Here is a 15,237-nt window from a genome sequence, read left to right as displayed (position 1 = left end):
TAGCACTATCCCATTCTTAGATTGGATGATATGTTGGATGAGTTGCATAGTGCAAAGATGTTTTCTAAAATTGATTTGCAAAGTGGATATCAACAGATTAGGATGAATCCTGGTGATGAATGGATAACAATCTTTAAAATTAAAAATGATTTGTATGAATGGTTAGTTATGCCTTTTGGGTTAACTAATGCACCTGGTACATTTATGCGCTTGATGGATCATATTTTAAAGCCATTTAAAGGTAAATTTAATGTTGTTTATTTTTATGATATACTTATTTACAATGTTTTTTTGGATGGTCATCTTTTTCATGTTAAATATGTGTTTGATGTACTTCAGAAAATGACTCTTTGCAAATCCTAAGAAGTGTGATTTTGTGTTGACATGGAGATTTTCTTGGGGTTCGTTGTTGATGAAACGAAAGTGAAAGCCATTAGAGAGTGGTTGTACCGAAGAGTGTGTCAGAGGTTAGGAGTTTTCATGGTCTCGCTAGTTTCTATAGGAGATTTGTTAAAGGTTTTAGTACCATAGCTGCTCCTTAGACTGCAGTAATTAGGAAGGATAAAAGATTTAAATAGGGTAAGGATCAAGATGAGGCCTTTGAATTATTGAAGAGGATGCTTAGTTCAGCCCCTTTTCTACAACTACCCAATTTTAATAAGATTTTTGCGGTTGAATGTGATGCTTCTGGGATAGGTATAGGTGCAGTTCTTATGCAAGACCAAAAACCTATATCTTACTTTAGTGAGAAATTTAGTGGAGCAACCTTAAATTATTCTACTTATGACAAAGTGTTGTATGCCCTTGCAAGAGCTTTAGCCAATTGGCAGCATTATTTGCAGCCTAAGAAGTTTGTGATTAGTGCTAACCATGGGAGTCTCAGATTTCTAAAGAGTCAGTCTAAGTTAAATAGAAAACATGCTAAGTGGGTAGAATTTATAGAGACTTTTCCATATGTTATCCACTATAGGCAAGACAAAGAAAATGTTGTGGCTGATACACTTTCTAGACGATATGTTATGATCAATGTGTTAACTGCTAATTTGATAGGATTCGAGCATATTATAGATTTATATGACAGTGACCCAAATTTTATTAGTAAGTATAAGGAGTATAAGTTGAGTGTGTTTGAGGGATTACTTATGAATGATGGTTATTTGTTTAGGAATAAAAAATTATGTGCTCCTAGATGTTCTTTGATGAAATTGTTTATTAGAGAGACACATAGTGGTAGATTGATGGGGCATTTTGGAGTTTCTAAAACACTTGAGCCCCTAAAAGAAAATTTTTATTGGTCCCACATGAGGAGAGATATAGGTAGAATTTGTGGTAGATGCATCGAGTGTCTTCAGGCAAAGTCTAAGGTTAAGCCACATGGTTTATATACTCCATTGCATGTTCCTAAGGGTCCGTAGTTAGATATTTATATGAGTTTTGTTTTGGGGTTACCAAGGACTAGGAAGGGACATGATTGCATATTTGTTGTGGTTGATCATTTTTCTAAAATGACACATTTTATTCCTTGTCACAAGAAAGATGATGCGTCGTATGTAGCCACATTGTTTGAGAGAGAGGTTTTTAGGTTACATGGGGTGCCTAGGTCCATTGTTAGTGATAGGGATTACTAAGTTTGTTAGCAAATTTTGGAGAACATTGTGGTCTAAGTTGGGAACTAAGCTATTGTATTCTACTACTTGTCATCCCCAAACTGATGGTCGGACTGAGATAGTCAATAAGACTTTGGGTAGTATGTTGCGAGCTGCACTTAGGGGTAAGTACACTTCTTGGGAAGAGCGTTTACCCTTGATTGAGTTTGCTTGTAATAGATATGTTCACTCTTCCATGGGTAAGTCTCCTTTTGAGTTTGTATATGACTTTAATCTGCTAACACCTTTGGATTTGATTCCTTTGCCTATGAGTGATGTTGTGAATGTAGATTGTAAGAACAGGGCTGAAGCATTAAAGAAGGTTCATGAGCAAGTGCGGTTACAATTGGAGAAGACATATGAACAGGTTTCTAATAGAGCTAACGAAGAAAGAAAACAAGTTATTTTCAAACCTGGTGATTGGGTTTGGGTTCACTTGAGGAAGGAACGGTTTTCTGATAAACGCAAGTCCAAGTTGAATTCTCGTGGAGATGGACCCTACCAAGTTCTTGAGAAGATTTGCGACAATGCGTGCAAGTTGGATCTCCCAGGTGAGTTTAAGGTGAGTGCGACATTTAACTTTTTTGACTTATCTCCTTTTGGTGCAGGTATGTCGGATTCATGGATGAGTCCTTTTTAAGAGAGAGGGATTGATACCATCCTAGATAGCTCAGGCAAAACGGAGAATATTGAAGATGATCCCGAATTATCTAGTGGGCCGTTCACTCGCTCCAAGTCCAAGAACGCCCGAGGGATACACGCTGAGGAGCTGCATGATCTTCAACAATTGACTAGAAGATGTTTAGAGAGTTACTTGGAGGATTCATGCAAAGAATACCATGTTTGGAATCTTGAGAATTAAATAGTCAAGACCCCAAGTCAAACCGTGTGACACTGTTTCACCAACCGTTGGCTACGGTTCAAGAGGGGCTTGAAGAGCTGAAGAAAATAAGCTTCTGGAATTTGTCACAGTTCAGTTGTGTGTTATAGTTGGGGTTACGGTTGAGACTATGGTTTGGCCTGACGAGTTTTTTTGGGAAATTAACTTTGAAACTTTTTCTATTTTACCCATTGGATATTTATAACAGACTAGGGTTATTTCATTACCACTTTTTGACATAAGAAAACTCTTTAGAGAGATTTAGTTCGACTTTGAATTACCAATTTTCAAGACTTGGGTTCTTGAGGGCAATCTTCTTCTTCTTCTTTGTTTATATCTAGTATTTCGATTGTTGCTTGAGACGTTAACTTAGGGTTCTAGATTTTCTTCTACACTTCATTATTCAGGCTACTTTGATGATCTTAATCAAACTTGTCATTAATTTTGCTTTAGTTATTGTTATTTTCATATTCCGTTATTTTGTTTATCTCGGATCGTTTCATTTAGTTGGTGTGAATTTATTGGTACAATCTAGATATAGAAAAGATTATCAAACCACTTTTGTTGTTGTTAAAATGTAACTTAATTCCTGTAATAAATTTGAACCATACACCCGTAGAAGGCCGTGTAAACGAAAGAACCTTGCAGTAAATGATGTCATTTCTTCTCCAATGAAAGGCGTATGTTTAGCATCAGCTTTTGCAAAAACTTATTCCTTACTTCTTCTTTTTTTGTTGCAATAACGGTGTTTGTTACAATGTTTTTGCAAAAATTCTTGCAAATATTTGGGAAGAAAACAACTCAAAATCAGTTCTTTAACCTCAAAAATTCTTGCAACTTTTTTAAAAGTGTTATCCGCAAAGTTTTTTTTTTTTTTGAAAAAGTAATTTGAAAAACAACACTTTTAAATGATAAATTACAAAAAAGGATAGTAAACGTAATTCAGCTTACAATTATTCTAAAAAGGATAATGAATTTAAATATTTACAATAAAGTATTTAATTAATTTTTTATTTTTAATTGATTAAAATATAAAATATAAAGTAAAAATATGTATTAAATTTTTTATCAGTACCAAAATAAAGATATAAGAGTGTGTGTGTGTGTGTGTGTATGTGTGTGTGTAATATACATGTAACTTTCTGAATACACTTTTTTTATATTTTTTATTTTGTTTTTGATTTATCTGATATTAATACTAAAATATTATATCTAATGAAAAAAATAAATTTAACTTTTTAAAATAAATTTCAGAAAATACTTTCAAGCAAGACAATTAATAAATAGAGAAGAAAAGGATGCTAGAAACAGAAAAAGGAAAAAAAAAGGCTTAATCTAATAAGATATAAATCTATGATAAGGATATTCTTTCTTGAAAAATTAGTTTCTTAAACTAGAATTCATAGCTTCTTAAGCAAAAAAAGGGCTTATGCTGCTGCTCAAAATACTTATTGTCTTGGCCAACACCTCAAATTTTCAAAAATGTGCTTCTTCTTTTTTTTTTTGGTTAAAAAAAAATGATGCTTTTGGTCTCTAAGGCCAAACAGGCTCTTAATCTCAAAAATTAAGGTCAGAAGGGAAAAAGGTAGTCTTTTTTGAAAGAAGCGTCATCCAAATGCAGTTTTATTGCAAAAAGCAAGTAATTCTGGCCAGAAGCTGTCAAACACTTAAACTAGGTTTAACTTGTTACAGTAACTTTTTGAGAAAGAATTCATAAAAGACTCAGAACAGCTTTTACTTAAACGAATGGCCTCTGTGCTATTCATATTGCTTCATGAAATCATCATTGAACTTTTTGAAACTAGCCATTATTGAAGGCATGTCTTCTTCAGCCGGCAAGATAGTTGTTCTTAGGTGGAACACCCTACATACAGAAGCACCCTCAAATTACAATTAATTCCACAAGGAGCTAGTCTAATTAAGGATTTATTTTAACTTGTTACCAATTAATTTTTACCATAGTATTTTACCTTTTTAGACAAGAGTGGGTTGCTCTAGTGGTGAGAGTCATCCACTTCCAACCAAGAGGAAGGTGAGTTCGAGTCACTCCAAGAGCAAGGTAAGGAGTTTTTGAAAGGAAGGATGCCAGGTCTATCAGAAACCGCCTCTCTAACTCAGGGTAAGGGTAAGTTCTGCGTATACACTACCCTCCCCGGACTCCAGTGGTGGGATTATACGGGTGCTTGTTGTTGTTGTTGTATTTTACCCTTTTAAGTGGTGCGGCCTAATTACCTTGTTGAACTTAAAACTCTTTTGACTTTGAGCATATTGATCCTAGCCCTACCAAACTTATTGTTGGGAGGGTGGTGGGAAGAATTTAACACAGCTTCAATTTTGATAAAAAAAATAAACTCACCCTTCCTTTTGACCAAACCCTGAACCCGGGACAGTAGAGATGCCTGTTGCTTCCAACAGCTTGAGACAATAGAAAACATCAGGAGCTTTCCCGAGCTTCTTTGCAGCGTCTATCGCCCCACGAGGTAATTGTATTTGTGGGAAGGAATACATAGCACCTGTTTAAATATTTTATTGCAAATGTAAATGGGTTGTCGATCGTCTAACTTTAACATAATACAAAGACTCAAGCTGCTAGATATGACTTGCCTTCTGTGAAGTTACAAAGAACATTTCTGCAGCTATTGAAACCACCGGTCATTATATGTGCCCTCCTCCTTAGTGACTCAAGGATGCCTTTGCTGCAACAAGTATCAACTAGTATTTGTCATTCAAGAGAGTCTTTTTGGTTGCAAACACAAAACACCAATGAAAATCCAATTTTTATCCAAATAGCTCTAAACCATATTATAGAAAACCCAATGAAAAGAAGGGTACTTCCAAGGGCGGAGGGAGGCCGAACCCGGTAGCTTTAATCCAAACCATGTATTCGTCTTAAGAAATTCATTGAACATTTATAAATTATTAATTTGGAACCGAGTAACTTAAAAATTTAGAATCCCGAACCCATAAGTTTCACGCCTTTGGGTACTTCTATCTCTAATTCCAACAATTTAACTGTCGAAGTTCAAGAATTTCATGTAGCACAGAAGTCGGAAGTAATACCTTTCTCTGACAAATTGATCATACGAGATATCTCCAGGCTTAGGGGGGTTTGCCATTAATCCCAACTGTTGGAAAGAAAATACACAAAGCATTTCTTGTCAGAAGAGGGTTTACGGGAAACTGGATGTAACCTTTAGATAACATAAAATAAGGTAAATACTTGATGTCCGAGAAAAGCTCACTGCTAAATTTAAATCACAATAATATTTCCTTGCCAGAAGTACAAATCTTGGAGGAAATGAATAAAAACTACTCACAAATATCTGTGCAGGTACATTTGGACTGAGCGATATCGAAGCAACCTTGTATATCTCTTCGACAGACTGCCACATCAAATGAGAGAAAGGCCACATCTCATGAGTACAAAGATTCTTGGAATATAACATGACCCTCAAACGTTTTATGACGGAGAGCATTTCAGAATAGCTCAAAATAATGTCTAGCTAAAAAGAATGTCATTATATTCACATTTAAATTGTGTCATCCACTAAAAATCACACCAGGTTCATCTTTGAATTACGGAATGGTGGCAAAAAAAAAAAACCTTGGGAGGAATGTTGGTCATCTCAAAGTATCCACCACGCTGTCCACATTCACCCCAATAACCTTTAGAGACCGTATGAAATGAAACGAGCTGAAGCTCCTTGCTTATGGGTGGATCCATATCCATTAAAACCTACGAATTTTGGTGAACAACCTGAAATGTTATTCAAGATCCAATAATATTGTTGGGTAAATAAATACTTCAAGTGTACATAAAAATATATGTACCTTTCTTGCACTTATGAAAGGATGCTCATCTTGGTAAATATTTTGCTGATAGACTTCGTCTCCAAGTAATACCAAATTTTCTTGGTAACAGAATTGTAATATTTGTTTAACATTTGCTTCACTAAGACATTGTCCAGTAGGATTTCCAGGGTTTATAATCACCATTGCGCGTACCTAGGAAAAATTGAAGACATAAGTGTTTGCAGGTCATAGTTAAGAAATGCCTGAGTACAATGAAGAGCACAAGATGCAGTAAACCACTCATACAATTGCTTTCATACAATGTATCCTGCGCTCTCCATTGCTTTCATACAATATGCAGTGAAAAAGTATTCCCGCGCTCTCCATTGCTTTCATACAATGTATCAATGTGAAAGTAAAGCCCCATAAAAAAACTTTTTCAAGTTTTGCCAGTCCCGGAAAATATTTGTTTGTGTTTAAGTCCCGAATATGCTGTAAAGGTCCCCTTTCTACAAGGTATGGACTCGGGCACAGCCTAAAAGTCACTCAAATTGCGTCTTACTGAACTATCCCTCGGAAGTCCACAGAATCATACAGGGGACGATGTGTGCTGCAAATATCCGGAAAGCAAAATTAAGGCATACTCACAGTTATTCCGTTCTGTTGGGCTTGTCCAATAGATTGCCGAAGGTCATTGATATCAAGACCCCAGTCTGCAGCCTCTTCAAGATAGTATGGAACAAGAGAACCCCCATACAATGATATTGTAGCGGAGTATAGTGGATATTGTGGAACCGGGACCAATACCTAACAACAAATATTGTACCCGTAAGGAATATGATGCTGCACCTAGAAGGGAACCTAGAACCTGGAAATATATTTTTTTTCTTTTCGTTTATATTAGTTACCCCATCGTTGGGCCCCCGAATGATGGTATGTAAGATCTGCATTATTCCTTTGCTGGCACCGTCTGTGAGAAATATGAGTTCTGGATCACTGTCAAAGGAATAACCAGAAGCATAAGCTCGATAACTAAAATCGAGGTCATAGAAAAGAGAACCAGTTAAAATGAAAAAGCAATATAATAACCTTGGATATCCATCACGTCTCTCAATGAAATCTGCAATTTCTTTCCTTACACCGGGAATGCCACGGGAGTCACTATAAGCGCCTAATTGAACAGCAGTATAAAGATATCATTTCTCAAAACAAAAGATCATACAACTGTCAGAAAATTGGGTCAAAAGCCCGCTGGGAGATTCGTAACAACAATGCAAACATGTAGTTGCTAATGGATAGAGCTCAAGAGGCAGGGATGATAAATGCAGCGCTTTTCTATCAACAAGCTAATGGATTAGGATTTTACGAACATAAGAAAGAACCATAAATTAAATGCGCAAAAGGGGCAAATGCTGATAACATAATTCGATGTTTATTCAAGCACAAGAAAGGGGGATAGTCATCCTGAACAAAAGCAGAAAATTTTCTATGGAAGAAAGAACTGAAGGGACTGAAGACAGGAAATAGACAGGCATAACAATTAGAGAAGGAACCGTAAGATGGAACCATGACTGTAACCGAACCGCATGAAATTCCTCATTTCCCACATTAATATATTAAGTGAGAAATGATACCTAGTCCTCCAGAATTCAATGAAAGATAATGTTTAGCCCTTGCAATTGCATCAGCAGGGAATAAGAGTCCAACATTAGGATCGTCCAGTAAAAATGGAGCTTGGCACAGAGCAATAACCTGAAATAGACAGTCCCAAGGCTTTACATGTAAAAACCATAAGCATCATCTCATAGAACTGACATTCAGCAACTACAATAAACCTGGCGTGGAAATGTCAGCGGCTTCTGTCCAAGGGCATGAGGGTTGCCTACATTTGTGAATATAATCTACACAGTAAGAGGATTCATCAGATAGTTACACAAGCTCTCTCTCAATTAACTAATTGTAACATGTTTGATTCTTTGAGCTGCCGAATAGGTGAATACTTGCCTAGCAACATGTCTCCTGATGGTTTCATCTATACTACTCCGACGAAACACAATTTTTATCAATTATACAACTCTCTTGGTTAGAGAATTCTAGAATAGACCACTTCATACTGTAAAATGTAAATGACCAAATTGTTCACTGATGACTTCATATATATCAGCATAGTGTATTCATAAAAGAGCTTGTACTGTATCAGCATACTAGATCCAAATTTTACACATGATCAACTCTATGATCTTACAGATACCCTATGAGATTTAGTAGAGCTGGGCATGGGCCACTAAATTCCGAAAATTCACCAACTGTATTTGATGCCAACTATTGCCTAAATCAGGATTTCCAATGTAGACAAGAATTCTAGTGCCACACGCACACACACACAAGACTTCTCAAGTACAAAAGCATAATTAACGAGGATGAATAGAACCAATTAAGACTAAAAAGTCAGAATCCTACTGGAACATCAAATTATAAGAGATTGAATGAGTAGATTAAAAGCTATAAAATGTCTGAATATAAATAACATGACATGAGTAAAACTAAAAATCCTTACCTTCTTTCCTTCCTTCTGAAGTTGAGAAGCTCGAAGGTAGAGCTCACCTCTGACGGCATACTGACACTTCTTCACATTTTCATTCAGATTCTCATAGTCCAACGGCTTAGACGACATTTTAAACAATTATAGCAGCACCTAATTAACCTAGATTTATGGGAATCAATTATGAGCAGTAAACTGAAGAAAAACAGCCAGTGATTATAATAAGAAGATTATAAAAACATCATTAAACCAACAATGCAATGGTCATCAATAACACTTCTCAAAAAAAAAATTACCTCAACAACTCTAGCTCTTGAACAAAGGAATTCAAAATCAGAAGAACAATATGAGTTCGTCGATAAGAAAAGAAGAAAGACAACAACTATAGTTTTGTCATATTTATTCCACGTGGCAGGCATGCAGTATGTGATTGCATCAGATGAAGTAATGGGCTCACAAGTGACACTCTGCCAGCTCATTTCCTCTCTTGGCTTGAGATGTGTGCCCGTTCAAATGTGCTCTCTATCTTATTTAAAATAATTTTATGTTGTTTATGCTTAGGATTTTCTGTTGTTCAAATGTGCTCTCTGTGTTAGCTTTGGGTGTGCGAACAAAATTTTAATGGGTAGTTAGAAAAAATTATGAGTACATATAATTATAGAAATTTTATATAGAAAATTTTTAATAGTGTGTGATCTTTTAGGAAAAATTATATGGACTTAGGGTGTGTTTGGTATAACGGAAAAATATTTTTCAAGAAAATATTTTCTTGGAAAACAAGTAGTAATTTTATTCATTTTTTGGTGTTTGATACTCAAATTAAGAAAAATGACTTCTCAAGAGTATTCATAAATAATTTAGATATAATAAACATGAAGACATAAACACCTTCCGAACCCACAAATTTCATAAACTTTCGAACTGCTAAACTTTCGAAACCGCGGAATTTCGAACCCGTAAACTTTATAATTTCTAAACTCATAAACTTCCAAACACATAAACCTCCGAACTCATAATTTTGGAACTTATAAAATTTTGAACCTTTAAACCGATAAATATAAAAAAATTAAAACTGAAAATATATTTAAAAAATATTTTTTTCGTGGGGAGGGAGGGGGTGGGGTGTGGCAGTAAAACGAAAAAAAACCCAGAAATTTAAATTACAAAAAAAACGTTTTTTTTGTGCTTTTTTAGGGGGGAGGGGTTGGTGGGGGGTTGGGGTGTGTGGTGAGTGGTGCAGAAAAACAGAAAAACAGAAATTTGAAATTAAAAAATAAAAATTTAGGTAAAAAAATAATTTTTCTTGCGGGAGTAGGGTGAGGGATGGGGTAGGGTGGGGTGGAGGGGGTAGTAGGGTGGGTGGTAACGGAAAAACTGAAATTTATTGAAGAGAGGGGGTGGGGTGGGTTGGTGAGGGCGGGAAAGGTTGAGAAGGAGTTTTGGAAAATGTTTTCTCTTCTCTTGACAAGGAAAACATTTTCCTCCAATTAGAGGAAAATGAGTTCATAAGGAAAATATTTTCCAAAACATTTAAGCCAACCAAACATGAGAAAATTGGAAAATATTTTTCGGAAAATGTTTTCCTTCGTACCAAACACACCCTTAGTATAAAGCAAACAACATTGCATTATATTAAGAGTATATTTGGTCTGGTTGAACCCAACAACCGATCTCAAAACCTAGGTTCGGAGATACGAGTACGGTGATGGTTGAATGATGGTGCTTTGCATACCTTTACGAATTTGAGATGCACACACAAGAAGAAGCTAATTGCGGGCTTTGGATGCCAAAATACTTTGGCGATGCAGGGGACACATAGTGAATTTCGAAAATTGATCAGAAATCTCTTAATGGTGTGAGGTCTTTAGCAAAAAATCGTGCGATCTTGACTCAAAGCGGACAATATCATACCATATTAAAAGTATATTTGGGTTGGTTGAGCCCAACATTACCCATGTATAATAATGAATAGTAGAATATACATATTGTTATGATCGAAAAATCAGGTGTCATGCGGAAGCTAGCAAAGCAAACCCTCAACGACGATAAACCACACAACAAAGGAGAAATTTACCAAAAGAGACACAAACATTTAACGTGGTTCGGTCAATTGACCTACATCCACGGCGGAGATGAGCAATCCACTATATATAAAAGAGAGTACAAAATATCGAGAGAACAACCTCACGAAGAGGCAAACACAAGTGACACACTAACACTTGTCCAGTAAAGTTCTCCCCCTAAATACGACTTTCAAACCCCATATGGCTACATTGTAGATGCTACTGAATTAGAAGGAAGGATCCTTAATTTATAGAAGTCCAAACCTTTTCCTGCACGAAACGGGACTAGCCAAATATTGGAGATTTATAATTTCCTTCTATGAGAAGAAAAATCCAATTAAGGTAAATATGTTGCCCTTTCCTTCAACAAATAGGAAAACCAAATATGGTAAGAAAATTATGGCAAACACCTAACAAATACTTCAGTCTTGTGTATTAATAAACTGGATTAAAAAAAATTATTTTCTTTTTCCTTTTTTAGAATTTCTATATTAGTGTGCATATAGAGTTTGTAAGCATTTATTTCATTATTTCATATTCACTTCTTCTTCTTTTTTGGTCAAAAGGAAGAACATATATTATAGATAGTTAAAGAGTACTAGTACATCAAACGTGATGCAACATAGGCATCATAGTAGCTAGAGTAGAATGCATAATAGGAACTACAGGTGCCCCCACACGGGGATCACTAATAGGTACTAAGTCATAAGTAAATGTTATATTAGTATTACAAAAACTAGTTATAGTAGGGAGCACCTGTGTTGAAACAGGTACAAGCGTCCTTGGTTGGGTGCCTTTTGGTCTTACTGTAAATAAGGTGTAACAAAAAAAGTGGTGGTTGTGCAAAAAGTATGCAGGTAGACTTTGCATGCGTGGATCCATATTTAGCTAAACTGTCAGCAACACAATTCTGCTCTCTATATATATGCTGGATGGATGGGCTACCCAGCTGTAGAAGTGACAACCTACAATCATTAATAATGTTAGTATAATGCATAGAAGTTACTTGAAACATACCGATGAGTTGTTGGGCATCTGTTTCGATGACAATTGATGTAAAATTCTTTTGCACCGCTATTTTCAATCCCATGAGTAGTGCAAATAGTTTTGTCTGTATGCTAGTACCTGGTTTTGATTATCCTGCAAGCCCATAACCCAACTGCCTTGGTGGTTTCGAAAGACTCCACCAATGTCATATTGTTTATGGGAAAATGAAGTAGAGTCATCTATATTAAGTTTATAGTAATTTGCAGTTGGCGGATGTCATTTAATATATAGAGGTATGGATTGACATTTCTCTTTTCTCTGTTTGTGACTTGTTAAGTAATAATATTCTGCTGCCGTAGTAATTAGTAATTGAATATTTGATGGAAGTCGTTTATTTTCCAACCTGTGTTTATTCCTTAGAAGCCAGATATACCATAGGGCAAAAGGTATGAATGTAGTAGATGAGATGTGATGGGGGGTGGGTGATAGATGTATATGAATAATGTCATACAACCAAGTGGTAGAATCCATTGGAAGTGTAGTAGTGCACGAAAGTGGGAGAGATAGTTTAAGATTTTTCCATAACTGGGTTGCATTAGGGCAAGCAAAAAATATATGTTGTATTGTTTCGGGTACCAAATGGCACTATGTACATATAGATGATGCTAAAATACCTAAATGGGAGAGGTATGCAACAGTGGGAAGTTTATTATGTGAGATTAACCAAGAAAGAAGGACATTTTTGGTGGAATGTTCAAATTCCAAATCCAATTGTAACAAGAAAGTTGACTGATATTAGGATTGAGGGATGTATAACAAGATTTGATAGAGAATACACCATCTGAGGTAAGAGCCCAAAAAATTTGATCATAGTTTGTTGTTGATAAAGGCATGTATATGTCCTTGATGCTTTGCTCAAATTGGTGTGGTAATATAAAAGGCAGTTTTTCCAAATGCCAAGCCTGATTAGAGTAGTAACTTGAAACTAGTTTTTTCTCCTCATATCTAGGTAATAGTCCAGCTATACATTTGCGGAGTGTGAAATTTGGTTTGATCCTAGGATCAAACAAAAAATGCACATAATTGCCATTGGTAAGGTTCCATTGATACCCTAAGCGACAATACAACCAACCCCGGATTATGTTTCTCCAGGTGGATGAGACAATTCTTTTTATAAGATATTTTGGACGTAGATATATATGCAACAGTACTTGTGCCCAAAGTTGATAGAATTTTTAAAAAGTCGCCATGCAAGACTTGCGTGTAATGCTTTATTTTTAATGGAGAGATTTTGAATTCCTAATACGCTTTGATGTAGTGGTTGGGTTACTGTATTCCACTTAATAAGATGTAATTTTTTCTTTGCGAAGTTGTGCCCCAAAGAAAATTTCATTGATAGTGAGTAAGATGTGAAAGTATAGATGTAGGTATTGTGTTATATTGCATGAGATGATTTGGTAGTTAGTTGAGAGTAGAGCGAATGAGTGTTGTTCTACCTTCTTTTGATAAAAATTTTATTTTCGAACCCGCTAGTTTATTTTTGAAATTATCAAGTAAAAATTGGAAATCTCTTTTTGAAGGTGGTTTTTGTAAAGATTGGATATCCTAAATACTCTCCAAAGGTTTTCCTTTCCTTCATATGAAATAGTTGGAGAATTATTTGTCTAGTTGGGACTGGACAGTTTTTTGAGAAGAAAATATTGGATTTTTGGAAATTTATAGTTTGGCCTGAGTGAGTGGTAATGTTAGCAAGAATATCAACAATTGAATCACACGTGGCAGGAGTGATTTTTGTTGTGACAATAATGTCATCAGCAAAAAATAAATGGGATAATTGAGGTCCCCTTTTAGCAAGGGTGATGGGTTGCCAAGAGCGATAATCAACTGCTGTGTGGATTGTGCGCGAGAGAATTCAAGACAAAGGATAAATAGATATGGAGATAATGGGTCTCCTTGTCTGAGGCCTCTGGTAAGAAGGAAATATTCAGATGAGTTGCCATTATTAATTATGGCTGTAGATGTAGTAGTGATACATGGCATAATTAATTGAGTAAATGCTGGAGGAAATTGAAGGGTAACAAGAGTGTAATAAATGAAAGACCATTCCAATTTATCGAAAGCTTTTTCAAGATCAAATTTTATAAGCATATTAGAATTGTTACCTCTCATCTTTTGGAATCTTGTGATATTTCTTGAACTATAAGTGCATTATCAGCAGCTCGTCAATTTTTCTGGAAGCTAGATGAGTAGGATTAATAAGATGTTCCAGCATTGGTTTAAGCCTATTGACAATAATTTTTGTAATAAGCTTATAAATAGTATTACATAGACTGATAGGTCGATATTGGGAAATAGAAGATGCATGTTTATTTTTAGGGATCAGGCAATTCGAGTATTATTAATGTTAGGATCTATCTTGTGGTCTTGGAAAACCTTATGGAAAAAGAATTTTACTGAATTACCGATGATATGCCAATATTTTTAATAAAAGAAAGGGTGTAGGCCATTTGGACCTGAAGCCTTTAATGGTTTAAAAGAATGTAATGCATTAAGGATTTCATGATCTTGGAGGGGTTTGGTTAAGGAATTTTGTTCATGCAGAGTAAGAACATTGGAAAGTTGGATTAGATGATGTCTGTTTGAGCAAAGTTTTTTGTTTTAAAGAGAGACTGCTAATAATTGATAATATTTAGTTTAATAACTTGAGGATCAGTTATCCAATTGCCCCTTGATCTTGTAAAGTAGTTATACGATTATGTCTACGACGATTTAAAGCTGATAGGTGAAAAAAATTCGTATTTGCATCTCCGTCATTTAACTAGTTAATACGGGTCTTTAATTTCCAAAATTCCTCTTCAATTTTTGTGATGGCATTAAAGTCATATTTTAATTGACTTTCCAAATTTTGAAAAATGCACTAGTAGGATAATTAGGGGAAGACTGAATACCCTCTAAACAAGCCAATATTTTTTGCTTACGTATAAAGATGTTTCCAAAAGTAGATTTATTCCATTCTTGTACAATATCAGTAAAATTTTCAATTGCTGGGAGTAATAGGAAATTATTATTCCAGGCTTCTTGGACTAGGGAAGGGAAGGTAGGATGTGTAGCCCAGATAGTTTCAAAGAGAAATTTTTTTTGACGAGGGTGAAGGCAGTGTTGAAGTTCTATTAATAGTGAACAATGGTCAAAATGTGTCTGTGGTAAATGTTTGACAAGTGCATTGGGGTAAAGTCTAAACCAGTCATAATTTGCTAAGAAGCGATCAATACGTTCGAGAATATTATGACGACTGTTTGTCCAAGTATAACAGTTACTTTTATAGCC

The 15,237-nt window shown here is 35.4% G+C and overlaps 1 protein-coding gene across 1 annotated transcript; it reads right to left on the bottom strand.

Annotated features, from left to right (window-relative positions):
* Window positions 1–4,117: 4,117 nt before the first annotated feature.
* LOC104212315 (glutamate--glyoxylate aminotransferase 2-like) lies at window positions 4,118–9,237 on the bottom strand. The gene is made up of 14 exons (XM_009761535.2): window positions 9,157–9,237; window positions 8,876–9,022; window positions 8,154–8,219; window positions 7,953–8,070; window positions 7,408–7,489; window positions 7,227–7,314; window positions 6,967–7,125; window positions 6,358–6,531; window positions 6,131–6,262; window positions 5,844–5,909; window positions 5,587–5,651; window positions 5,131–5,222; window positions 4,883–5,039; window positions 4,118–4,390 (listed from the first exon to the last, which is right to left on the bottom strand). The coding sequence occupies exons 2-14, from the start codon at window positions 8,990–8,992 to the stop codon at window positions 4,285–4,287; spliced, it is 1,422 nt and encodes a 473-aa protein (XP_009759837.1). The 5' UTR covers window positions 8,993–9,022; window positions 9,157–9,237; the 3' UTR covers window positions 4,118–4,284.
* Window positions 9,238–15,237: the final 6,000 nt, after the last annotated feature.

The sequence above is a fragment of the Nicotiana sylvestris genome, chromosome 11 (assembly GCF_000393655.2).
Source record: "Nicotiana sylvestris chromosome 11, ASM39365v2, whole genome shotgun sequence".
Taxonomy (NCBI): Eukaryota; Viridiplantae; Streptophyta; class Magnoliopsida; order Solanales; family Solanaceae; genus Nicotiana; species Nicotiana sylvestris.
The sequence above is the reverse complement of the archived record's forward strand: the minus strand, read 5'-3'. Positions and strand labels throughout refer to the sequence as shown.

Excerpts from the sequence above, each read along its gene's own strand:
- LOC104212315 (XM_009761535.2), bottom strand. The coding sequence starts at position 8,992 with ATGTCGTCTAAGCCGTTGGACTATGAGAATCTGAATGAAAATGTGAAG. Across the intron at positions 8,071-8,153 it reads CGCTGACATTTCCACGCCAG|GTTATTGCTCTGTGCCAAGC; the intron begins GTTTATTGTAGT and ends TGTCTATTTCAG. Across the intron at positions 5,223-5,586 it reads GATCAATTTGTCAGAGAAAG|CAAAGGCATCCTTGAGTCAC; the intron begins GTATTACTTCCG and ends TACTTGTTGCAG.